The sequence below is a fragment of the Penaeus japonicus genome, unplaced genomic scaffold (assembly GCF_977035675.1).
Source record: "Penaeus japonicus unplaced genomic scaffold, GWHDUDI00000001_assembly GWHDUDI00000036, whole genome shotgun sequence".
Classification (NCBI taxonomy): domain Eukaryota; kingdom Metazoa; phylum Arthropoda; class Malacostraca; order Decapoda; family Penaeidae; genus Penaeus; species Penaeus japonicus.
Genome location: NW_028234438.1, coordinates 6,165,425 through 6,177,924, shown reverse-complemented (window position 1 = coordinate 6,177,924; position 12,500 = coordinate 6,165,425). Strand labels below are relative to the sequence as shown.

Genomic DNA, 12,500 nt, shown 5'->3' with positions numbered 1-12,500 from the left:
TACGTCTCTTCATAGGCTGTTGCAGAGAAGGATGATGATAAACTAATAAAGCAAGACAGTTTTTGTTCTAAAGTATAAAAATAAGAGGCAGCTTTTACAGCAACACTCAACATCACTGGTTATTAACTTTTCGTGTAGAAGTAAACATAATACACATCAGAAAAAGTGGCTAGTATAATGACAGTCGTACAATGTCATGTAAAGCACCTTGAATACAACAGAAAAAATATCCAGAAAATTCTGTAATTAAATGCTCTTCAGGAACACAATTAGTGCATGATCTATAACTAACTGGTCTAACAAGAAAAAGAAGGAATGTGAAAATAGGGGAAGAGAACAGAATCTTTAGCGAGTCCTGTATTATTCAGCCTCGTAATTTCATTAACTTTTGGCACTACAATTTAGGGTATCACCATACCTGTTATACAATGTAAATGCATATATAAAATATACCTTCAATGTTCAAAAATCATCCATCCTTAATTAGAACAATGACATCTGCTAGAAAAAATATTTGACTACTTTCACTCATAAATATTCCTTATCACATTACCATTTGATAAAAAAAGAAGAAAATAGATGAATTAGTAAGAAAGTAGGAATAGAAAAGTAAATAGTAATTACTCAACATACTGACTGCAAGTAAAGCAAGCAAAAGTACACCCAGAAAATATCCTTCCAGCTCATTCTACTTGGCAAATCAACTCTGTTAACATGTCATGCTATCAAGACTCAAAACCCATTCAAACTTATTATGACTGTCAAAAGTCATTCAAAAAATAGAACTAAAATAAAAATACAAATAAATCAAAGTAAAAAGTTACATCTCAGATTCCTTTTCATAATCAATTAAAGCATAACCTAACTCTCACTGATTGCCCACACTTCAAAACCAAGTACTGTCAAACTACATAAAATAAATATATCTTTGGAATTTATGCATTAATAAGGCCATATGAAATTTGGTTATGGTTCTCCCTTCAAGTCGTCCTTGAAACTCCGTAGTTTCTACTCTTTGACCTTGAAGATGACTCCATTCTCCTCCAGACGGCTGCGCAGGGAAGTCTTCAGGAAGGCAGCTCCAGGTGAGAAGACACCACCACTGTGAAGATGCATTATATTGTGAACTATTAATCGACAATTCATGATTATTTAATTCTCAAACTGAGTGTGAAACTAGTTGGTATAGCTCTATCAAAATAAATTATCATGAACTTATGGAATTTGTAACTGATGGCTGTTAGTTACTATATATACACACCTTTTCCGCGCATTAAAAATTAAGACAGGATCAGCCTACCTTTTTGGGAGCTTGTCCTTTTCCTGAAGCACTGTCAGGGCGCACTGACTCACAATGGTAGCTGTACCAAAATATCCAGGATCAGGACCAACCACCTGTTTCATGAGATAATTGTTGTCAATACATATCTAAGACTTTCCATAAATCTCTCTTATTCTCTCAGAGACTTGGCCTAACTAGTGGAATTTGTAAGGGGGATAAGTTCTCCACACTTGCTGAATTTAGCAAAATGAAATAAACCATATATCTCAATATCTTTCATTATCTCTCTCTCTCTCTCTTAATGTCATATTTACCTCCTTGAAACAATATTTTTCAACAACTAAGTACATGCAAAATGCACCTATCATTACCGTAACAGTCTTGGTAACTGAAGGTGGTTCAGTGTGCTGCTGTTCAGGGTCATCTATCTTGTTCTCCCATCCTTTGCCAGTGAGGGTCACGCAGAACTTCATATTGACCAGGTCCTCGCGGTTTGGTCCCTTCCGGGTGAAGAGGCCAAAGGTGAAGAACTCGGGATACTGCAAAGCAAGATATTTGTAAATTTGTTGTCGTACTTGCAATGTAAAAAATTGTAACTAATCACCAATGAAACTTTTCACCTTTATACAAATGTAAGCCCCTAAAGCTCTGATTTACTGTCAAGATGTTAAGCACTAATATATCTTTCAGTCTGATACACTATTTTCAAAATTTACTTTAAAGGAGGAAGGAGAGAAGCAGATGGAGAAACAGAGAAATAAAAGTTGAACAGCATCCCATAAACCTTCTTCACCTTGAGCAAGAGTGATCTGGTAAACGAGAAGGAAGTCATCAGGTAGAAGAGGATCCCAAACATAATGCCAGATAGGGCAGTCGACAGAGCAGCCATGCCAAAGTAAGCACTGAACTGCACTGGGCGTCTCTTCTCCAGCTCAAAGTTAATTCGCTGTGACCGCATGACAACAGAGCGGTCAGAGGCCATGTTTGGGAGGCACCAGCGGTTGGCTTCTTCACTGTAGAATAACTTGCCCCTGTGGAAAGGAATGTGAATCATGTATCTCCCTCTTTATAAACCATAATTTCATTGTGGTGGAAATTCATGACAAAATAGAACTTATAATGTAGAAAGCTGCACATCATAAATGTAACTACATATACAGATTTATTCCCTATGCAGATCCTTTCATCACAAGGAAAATTGAGACAAAAAGAGAATTAGAGAGGAAGACAAGGAGGGAGAGGGGTGAGAGAATATATGAGAGAGAGAAATGAAGAAGGAAAGAGGAGGGAGAAAGAAAGGAAAAGAAAGACCGGAAAAAGAAGAGAGAGTGAGCAAAAGAGCACGTTCCCACCTTGGCTCAGGCTTGAAGGGTGACTTGGGCAGTGGAGTGGTGAAGAGCTCCTTGCGAATGTCCTTCAACTCCTTGCTGTGAGATAATCCATGGACGGCACATTCCATGGTCGTAAAGTTGATTGGTGCATTTCCCTGCCAAAAGAATAAGGGATATGGTGTACATTTCACAGTAAATCTACCTTGCAGGCTTTAACCCATTGGCGACAGGGATGTGCACCGTCCACTAATTTTTTTTTATTTACTTGATTATCTATTTTTTTGTTTTAATACAGATAATTCCACAAGTGCTTACTCACCAAGGAGTCAGTAGGCAGACCTACCCAACCTTACCTGTTTACCCCTTTCCTTTAATTTTTGGGAAAAAAAGTTATTTCTATTAATATCCTCAATACAGTCATTATCATTTTTTTTTTCTTTTTATTTATTCAAGGAATAGTGTAACCAGGTCAAATAGGCCTACTAATTGACTTCTTGGTGTAACACTAAGCCCTTGTGGAGCCAACTTGGGGGTGATGGGTTAATGCCATATTGTATAAAGCTGCAAACTGACAAAGTAAAGTATGAATTCAGTATTAAGAAGGAACAAAGGTAAAAGCACAGATTTATTCAGATATAAGTAATAAAAGTTATATTCAATTCTTTTTAATACTTTTTTTTAAGGAAAAAAAGCATGACTCCTATTATATGTAATGTATTCACTACATACCATGAGGAGATGATTTACCACACAAATGTTCAAGAGGGTTAATTACAATACTTAAATAATAATCTATTTCAAAGCGTACTACAATACTGTCTCATTATTAACCCAATGATGACGGTGTGTCACACCCGTGTGACTCGGCAAAGTGCCTGATGGCAGGGCGACACACCAGTGTCACGTCCCTGAGGCGATATTGCATAGGCCCAGCGTAGGGGGTTGCCACTTCTCGCTGGGCCCGTCGGGATTGGGTTAAGGAGACATGAAAGAAAAATTGTACCACTAAAATCACCTAACCAAAAGACAAAGATTTCTTCATTGGTTGGAAACTAATACTAAGTACTCAAAGAAAAAAAAAGGAAGGGGAGTGTGAGTTCTATAATCTATTCTAGATATAGAGAGAAAAATAAAAAAAAACAAAAAAACTTACGGATGAATCATCATGAAGACCCACGACCATTTCCACCGAGTTGACATCTCCTGTGAAGCACATATTTTAGGAAGGTATCTAAATACCATATAGGTATTCATGAAGTTATTAATAGCTCTTTTATTTGACTGATGTTCAAATAATGTAGGTAGTATTTTCTTAAAAAAAAAAAAAAATTGGGCTAGAAAAAAAGGATAACCATATTTTCCTCTCCAAAAGCAAAACTTTACAATGACTCAATGTTAAATTAGATTAAAAAGGGAGAAAGGGAGGGCAGGGAGAGGAAAAATACAAGGGAAAATGAAATGCAAAACAGCCATCACAGTGAGAGAAAAACTGTTTTTTGACCTCAGGAGTTAATGGAACAAGAAACACCAAAAAACAAAGAAAAAATAAAAGGGAAAAAGGTAGGAAATGGAAGGATATGAAATAAAATAAAATAACGTCATCCTCAAAAAATGTCCAGGTGATCTTGCCCCCACCTAGCATTCCCTACCTCCAAACGACTCCTGCAGGAAAGCCGTGCCCAAGTCAGCTGGCACAGAATCGAAGCCACAGGCTCCCACCACGTGCACTCCCTTTTCCTCAGCCTCCTTGGAGTACTTGAGCTGTACGGTCTCCAGATATTGGGGTTCGCCACTGATGTCCACGTGGTTGGCCCCTCCTTCAATGCAGGCCTTGACCACCTTCTCCCCATAGAAGCGGTACTGCAACGGAGGGAAGAGGAGGTAGTGTTTGAGTGCAGTCTTTAAAAAAAAAAGTCTAAAAAGCTAAACAACATGATAAAGACAAAGAAACGGAAAACAAGGAGAAGAAAAAAAATCCAGCTCAAAGGTAGAAAAGGACTTACAGGTCCCACACAGTTGATGACGACCTTGGCCTGCTGTGCCATAGTCACGAGGGTCTCCTCATCGCTCACGTCGGCAACGATCAAGGGAACGTCTTTAAGCTCCAGCTTGGTGTTTGTACGAGCCATCTCCAAGGTCTTCTCAAGCTTTTCTTTGCTGCGTCCGGCATAGGCGAATTTCAGCTCTGGATTTTTGTCAGCTATTTTGGCCACCTGGAAGAGCCGAGATGATGTTTATGCAACTCAACTGTCTTATCAAACTGTGCATGGGGATTAAGTTCTACAAAATTCCTTAGAGTAATAAGGGTAGTGATCATTGAATCATTATTTTCCTAAAATTCTAATTCCAGATTTCTTATTTCCAAATCTCATCACAGCATGGCATAACTATAGATGACTTTATATTATGCAAGTGAGAAGGAGGAGGAGGGTTTAGGAGAAAATTTGTAGGAAGGAGAGGAGAGAGAGTTGGATGGGGAGGAGGGAGAAGAGAGTAAGAGAGGGAGAGGAAAAAGCAGGAGACGGAGAATGAAGGGAATACGATGCAAGGTATAAATATATATGTGTGTGTAGTTGCAGTTAGTGATTGATTGACCGTTCTGAATAGTAATTAGTAGTTGCGTAAGACAAGTAAAGGAGCATCAGTATGGATATAGCCATATTAACTATGGTAATGTTGACAATAAAAGAAAACCATCTCGTTACCTCCTCGGCCACAAACTGGCCTGTGTATCCAGTGGCACCAAACACAACCAAGTCATACACTCGTTCCGCCATACTTAGCAGTTTTCTTTTCTGGAAATAGAGAAGATATTTCATCAGATTATATCCAGAAAGACTTAGCAAAGAATACCTATTGGTGTAAAAATTAATAGCATAATCAGATTGTATTAAAAATATTGTTGGGTAAATGGAAAAGGAATGTTTGAAAACTATCTTAAAGATTGCATGCTGTATATATCCATATATTCATTTATATATAACCATACACACATCTATCTATGTATCTATATCTATACATCTACCGATCTTTATATCATATTATATTATATATATTATATTATATCATATCTCATATCATATATATAGATAAATATTATATATATATATATATATATATATAACACATTTATCTATCTATATATACATAAATACAAAGATCGATCTACCTATCTATATCATATGTATATTATAATATATATATTATAATTCCTTCCCCCCCCCCCCCCTCCCCCCCTTCTCTCTCTCTCTCTCTCTCTCTCTCTCTCTCTCTCTCTCTCTCTCTCTCTCTCTCTCTCTCTCTCTCTCTCTCTCTCTCTCTCATATGTATATGTATATGTATATGTATATGTATATGTATATGTATATGTATATGTATATGTATATGTATATGTATATGTATATGTATATGTATATGTATATGTATATATATATATATATATATATATATATATATATATATATATATATAAATATAAACATACACACATAAATCTCTATCTCTATATTTCCATATCTATCTATCTATAAATCTATCTATCTATCTATATTTATACACCAAGCAATCTTCAAGATAATTTCCCTGAATAGGACTGCTTCAAGCAATGCCATGGCCTCCGCACTTTGCACGAAAGTGAATGCCCTTGGGTGTATATGCATAAGGCTGAATGTTTTTGCAAATTTGAAACTAAAAGTATGAAATAAAATTGTTGGTTGTGTATAAACTGAGAAATATGTGATGGGACATTTGGTCTGCAGCAGTATTTGCATTCAACATCATGGATATTTCCCTTACATTCCGAGTTATTTAAAGATACATTTTGGTCAGGTTCTTAATTTCACAACAAATTGCCTGGGTGGTCTAAACCCTCCATTTTCCTAGATTATATGTAATAGAGGTGTGTTGGCCTTTGGTATATTTTTCGATATCTGATTGCATGGTTCGCTAGCACAGGGTTTATAAAGTATCGAGTGTCATTTCAATTTTACTATAAGGCTACTTTGCTTATTTTTTTAAAATCTCTGCATTTATCTTATCTTTCTGTATCTTCCAAGATCATGTCTTAAAGCAAGAGGAGAAAAGAGATAATCTGGATAACAGATATAAAGAAAAACTCATGTCATGGCATTATAATAATAATAAAAAAAAAAAAAAAAAAAAAAAAAACAGAATTCACAACTATAAAGTATAACAAATAAAATTTAAAAAGTAGGAGTAAGCTCACAATCTCATAGCATTTCCAGTGGATTTACGCTTATAAACCTTCCTGGCGATTTATCCCAAAATAAGAAGCCAGTCCACAAGAATTATGCGGTGTGGCAACTATTGCTAGAGTGCAAAGGATGGAGGCCATGGCATTGCTTGATACAGCCCCAGATTTATTAATTCCTTAACTGTTACACTAGAGGACACTACTAGACATTAGAAACTAAATATCGAAACTAAATATCTTTTCTTTGTAATTCTATTGGCTATATTCTATCCATATATATTTATTTTTTAAATTTGTTGTGATCTGTGATTTGAAATGTTGTGGTTCGACACTTCCTGCTCTAGCAAAGACCAGCTTAATGCTAACACTTATACTCTATCATTACATGTCATAGCGAGTTTGTAGTGGGCTTCGGTGATAAATAGCCTACATCATTATAAGAAATAAAAAACCTGTTTGGAAACTACAGCGAGTATCTTTAAATCCTCACAGTATAAATGTATTCATACATAAAAAAAACTTATGAGAATGAATCATGTGGATGATTCATAAAATTAAAACATCAACTAAGTCATAATACAGTTAATATAACCTGATATAAGACAAATAAATATTTCTGTAACGATAAAGAACACCAATATGAAAGAGGTTTTGATCAAATAAAAGTAACACAAAATACAGACATTATCAAATAACACGATCTTAGGCGATAAAATAGACGAACAAACAAACAAACGAAGAGAAGACATGAGCCGTCTTATTAAACTTTCATTTTACACAAAATATACAACATGACACGCCAACCTGCCCTTTCAGCCATAACCCCACATCTTCTAAGAAACATTTAAACCTCAAAATAATGAGAAAATAACGATACATCACCTCAAAACCTCGAGAAATAAGAAGAGATTCGCCGCCACGTCTCGGGATGGGAGTGGAGAGTCACACTCAGCTGATCTCTGAGATATTGATATGCCTTTATCTATCTTTTTATCTCGGGTTATCTCTCGTAGGGGTGATTTCTTTTTTTATTGGGGGTTATGCTCTCTTTTTAGGGTTACTGAGGTGGATATTTTACTTTCTTTTTTCTCTTAATCATGTGGATTTTTTAAGGCTTAGTTTTCATCTTTGGGGATGATTTCAGGAAAGATTTTATACAAATCCTTATTTTTACATTGAGAAAAATGAACAAATATGTTTCTACGAATTTATCTATTCTCAAGAACACGAATGATGTTATTTAGAGTTGATTGAACAAGAATCCACATAATGTAGTATGACGTTGCTTTCCACGTCACTTTTGGCGGGAATTTTGTCCGCGAAGGAAAATCGGCGACATTTTTATCAATGATTACTCCATATCTCCATTTCTTTCTCTCGTACGACATTTTGATTATACTCTACTCTCTCTTCAAATAAATTCGACGATGGCGCTAAACTTGTCTACGAGAAGAGGAAGTCGCAGTAATGGGGAAAATATCCTGCCGGGAACGAAATTTGGCCTGAAATACAAGTCGGCGAAAAGAAATATTTCGAGACAAGTTTGTATAACGGAAGTTTTAGTTTTAAGTGTTATTTTTGTGCTATTTCCTGTCTGCTTGACTTTTATAGTATTCCATACTGATTTCTATTGACTGGCAGATTTTCATTGTAATGATGTACGAAGATTTAGATTCCTAGTATAGAGATGCTTAATATCAGTGGTTATATATGCTAAGCAAAGAAGGGATAAGCTCTAGATATCAATAATTAAAGAACCCAAAGGTCTTGTTAATATTTTCCTTTTTCCCCATCTGTTCATTTATTCTCGATTTACAATCTGTTCTCTTTCATCCTTTCATTCCTCTTTCTGTTCTTGCTTTGTTGTAATGTAATTCAATTTGTAGTTGTAACTGTAGTTTACTTCAGTGGCGATTGATAAAATCTATCTATCAAGTAACATGAATTATATTTTTCTCACTCTCCCTCCTACCCCAGCTTTCAGTCTCCTAACCTCATCCTTGCTTCTCTCTCTCTCTCTCTCTGTCTCTCTTTCTCTCTCTCTCTCTCTCTCTCTCTCTCTCACTCTCACTCTCACTCTCTCTCTCTCTCTCTCTCTCCCTCCCTCTCTCTCTCTCTCTCTCTCTCTCTCTCTCTCTCTCTCTCTCTCTCTTTCTCTCCCTCCTTGCACTCTCCCTTCTCTCCACCTTCCCCCATACATTTTCAGCCTCTCCCTTCCTAACCTTTTGTACCGCCCTCTTTCCCATTCTCCCCTATTCTTATTTTCCTCCCTGTCCCCTCTCTCTCCCTCTTCCCTGACTCAGTCTTTCCCTTTCTCCAATTCTCCCTCCCTCCCTTCCTGTCCACTCTCTTATCCTTTCCTTCCCCTCTTTCCCCCTTATCCCTGCTTCCCCTTCTCCATATTACAGTCTCCACCCTCCTTTCTCTCTCTCTCTCTCTCTCTCTCTCTCTCTCTCTCTCTCTCTCTCTCTCTCTCTCTCTCTCTCCTCTCCTCTTCTCCTCTCTCCTCTTCTCTCTCTTCCTCTCTCTCTCTCTCTCTCTCTCTCTCTCTCTCTCTCTCTCTCTCTCTCTCTCTCTCTCTCTCTCTCTCTCTCTCTCTCTCTCTCTCTCTCTCTCTCTCTCTCTCTCTCTCTCTCTCTCTCTCTCTCTCTCTCATTCTCTCTCTCGCTCGCTGTCTTTCTCTCTCTCTCTCATTCTCTCTCTCACTGCCTTTCTCTCTCTCTCTCTCTCTCTCTCTCTCTCTCTCTCTCTCTCTCTCTCTCTCTCTCTCTCTCTCTCTCTCTCTCTCTCTCTCTCTCTCTCTCCCTCTTTCTCTTTGTCACTCACCCTCATCCTCACCCTATCTCTCTTTTCCTTTCCCTCTCTCCCTCCGTCCCACCCTTTCCCTCACCCTTCTCCCTCCCTCCCTCCCTCCCACCTCTTATTATCTCCCTCCTACAGGTGTCTGACGCCGCACAGCACCCTTTGTGTGACGTTACCAACGTTTGGACACCTGCGTCGCCACACCTGTCTGATGATGGTGATTATAGTGATGATGATGGTGCCGAGTACGGCAAGTTGGAAGACAATACGAATGTGTTTTCTAGGCGGAATAAATACAGGTTAGCTCTCTTTTCGATTTTCGTTATTTAATTCATTAATTTCTCAGAATATAGAGAAAAAAACATAGAGGAATAATTTTGGTACCGGGTTATAAAGGAAAAATGATAATGATGATGTAAACAGTGTCAAAAACTGTGAAAAGTAAACAATAAGGATAAGAAAATATGAAAAAGATACTTGAAATAATCATACAATTAGTCAAAATTTGAGAACAAAATAAAACAAATAAACAATAAGAAACCATTTAGTTGATTAATGCCCAAAAGATAAACACAGACAATAAGGGAATAAACAAAACGTAAACAAAAACAGAATATCAACACACAAAAGTAAATATAAACATGTGTAAATATCAATATTGAATAAATGTTAATCCAGTATAAAGCCACTAACATTAACTGCTAACTATTAATAATGTATTGTGAACTCCCCAAAACAAATAGAGCCAGATAACTTTTCAGAGACATTTGTGAATTTCATTCTCTCTCTCTCTCTCTCTTTCTGATTCTCTCTAATTTCTCTCATTCTCACTCTCACTCATTCTCTCTCTCTCTCTCTCTACCTCTTTCTCCCCCTCCCCCCCTCTCTCTCCCTCTCCCTCTCTCTCTCCCTCCCCCTCTCCCCCTCCCCCTTTTTCTCTCCCTCCCCCTCCCCCTTCCTCTCCCTCTCCCTCCCCCCTCTCCTTATCCCTCCTCCTCCCCTCCCCTTCTCCCTCCCCTTCTCCCTCTCCCTCTCCCCACACGCCTACCCCGCTCCCAAAATAACCGACCACCTTCTTCGCCTTCAGGTTAGAGATTTCAGGGCTTATTCACCCCGACGACCTGGTATCTAAGGGCGGCCGAGGCAAGGGCAGGGGCAAAGGTCAAGGGCGGAAGGATGGATCTTTTAAAGGTATTTAGTGCTTTGTGTTTGTTTGTTTTAGTTATTTTTTTATGTTTGTGGTTGTGTTGTTTAGTGTGTGGGTTTGTTTGTTGTCTTTGTATTTTGTGTGTTTTATTTGTTTGTGGTTGCGTTGTACAGTGTGTTGATTTGTTTGTTTTATTTGTTTTTGTGTTTTTGTTGTGTGCGTCTGTGGTTATGTTGTTCAATGTGTGTTTGTTTGTTTTATTTGTTTTTTGTGTTTTATTTTTTGTGGTTGTGTTGTACAGTGTGTGGATTTGTTTGCTTTACTTGTTTTTTTTTTTGTGTGTCTGTTGTTGTGTTGTTCAGTGTGTGAGCTTGTTTGTTTTATTTGTTTTTTATTTGTTTTTGTGTGTGTTTGTATTGTTCTGTGTGTGGATTCGTTTGTTTTCTGTGTTTTGGGGGGTTTATTTGTTGCTTCTTTTTATGTGTGTCTGTATTTGTAGTGTTCAGTGCATGGACTATCATTTTCATTATCCTCATCATTATAACAGTTTTGTGTCATCATCATGTATGTTATTATTATCATCATTATTAAAATGATTGTTTTTATTACTATTGTCATCATTATTTTTTATACTATTATCATTATTATCATTATTGCTAATTGTTGTTTTATCAGGCTTTTAATTGTTTAACTGTTTTTGTTATCGTTATCAGTATTTGTATTGACATCATTACTATTGTCATCATGGCCGTTGTTATCATTATCATCATTATTGTTATCGTGGTTACTATGATAATAATAATAACTAGTAGACAAATAAATATAAAACAAATCATATTGTGATAATGATAACCACAATAGAAATAAGAATAAAGATTATAACAACAACAATGATAATAGTAGTGACAATATTGATAATTATGATAATTATAGTTGTTATTATCATCCTTATCAACCTTACATATTATCATGATCTTCCACTTTCTCTTGTAATGAAAAAAGGCACTTACATTCACGGATTACATTCTCATTTATCTTTTTCTTATTTCTACTTCCCCCTAAACAGCTGGTGACAAATCTACAAGCCAAGACGTAATCCAGATGGTTCGTGGGAAGCACCAGCTGTTATACGGCCTTCAAGATTCAACAGCTGATCCCCAGGCGTTAAGTGATCCACCGTCTTACCCAAACAATGGTCTACCTTACCCCTCAACTGCCCAGGTCGATGATATGAATGGGAATCTACCTTCGCTAAGGGGTGTTTGTCTACCTTCGACGTATCTTAACGGAGGGATGGCTTTGTGTCCGATCCATCATGTGAGTTTTGTTTTTGTTTGGGATATTTTTTTGTTTTGTTTTGTTTTGTTTCGTGGATTATTTTTCATTAGTTTGTTTGTTTTTGTGTGTTTTTTTTCGTTGATATTGTTACTGTGTCTTTGATTATGATTGGTATACTTCTCTCTCTCTCTCTCTCTTTCACTCTCTCTCTCTCTCTCTCTCTCTCTCTCTCTCTCTCTCTCTCTCTCTCTCTCTCTCACACACACACCCTTTCTCTCTCTCTCTATCCTTCTCTCTCTCTCTCTCTCTCTCTCTCGCTCTCTCTCTCTCTTTCTCTTTCTATCTATCTTTATCTCTTTCTCCCTCTGATTCCCCCTCCCCTACCAACCTTCCTCTCTCTTTTTTGTCTACATATCTGCCCTCTCTCTCTCTCTCTCTCGCTCTCTC

The 12,500-nt window shown here is 37.2% G+C and overlaps 2 protein-coding genes across 2 annotated transcripts in view; one reads left to right on the top strand and one right to left on the bottom strand.

The window, feature by feature from the left end:
- The window catches only part of LOC122258350 (saccharopine dehydrogenase-like oxidoreductase), an 8,322-nt gene extending 464 nt beyond the window's left edge, over positions 1 to 7,858 (bottom strand). The window contains exons 1-10 of the mRNA XM_086531849.1: positions 7,709 to 7,858; positions 5,319 to 5,408; positions 4,617 to 4,826; positions 4,263 to 4,473; positions 3,767 to 3,816; positions 2,635 to 2,768; positions 2,076 to 2,313; positions 1,654 to 1,821; positions 1,301 to 1,395; positions 1 to 1,102 (exon numbers count right to left, since the gene is read on the bottom strand). The exon at positions 1 to 1,102 is cut by the window's left edge and continues 464 nt beyond it. Coding sequence (XP_086387975.1) covers positions 1,009 to 1,102; positions 1,301 to 1,395; positions 1,654 to 1,821; positions 2,076 to 2,313; positions 2,635 to 2,768; positions 3,767 to 3,816; positions 4,263 to 4,473; positions 4,617 to 4,826; positions 5,319 to 5,390 — 1,272 coding nt within the window. The 5' untranslated portion in view covers positions 5,391 to 5,408; positions 7,709 to 7,858 and the 3' untranslated portion in view covers positions 1 to 1,008. The remainder of the gene's footprint in view (positions 1,103 to 1,300; positions 1,396 to 1,653; positions 1,822 to 2,075; positions 2,314 to 2,634; positions 2,769 to 3,766; positions 3,817 to 4,262; positions 4,474 to 4,616; positions 4,827 to 5,318; positions 5,409 to 7,708) is intronic.
- A 254-nt stretch (positions 7,859 to 8,112) lies between these two features.
- Positions 8,113 to 12,500, top strand: part of LOC122258349 (uncharacterized) — a 23,021-nt gene continuing 18,633 nt past the window's right edge. Inside the window, exons 1-4 of the mRNA XM_043024209.2 lie at positions 8,113 to 8,367; positions 9,767 to 9,927; positions 10,716 to 10,819; positions 11,842 to 12,092. Of these exons, the coding sequence (XP_042880143.2) occupies positions 8,254 to 8,367; positions 9,767 to 9,927; positions 10,716 to 10,819; positions 11,842 to 12,092 (630 nt within the window). The 5' untranslated portion in view covers positions 8,113 to 8,253. The remainder of the gene's footprint in view (positions 8,368 to 9,766; positions 9,928 to 10,715; positions 10,820 to 11,841; positions 12,093 to 12,500) is intronic.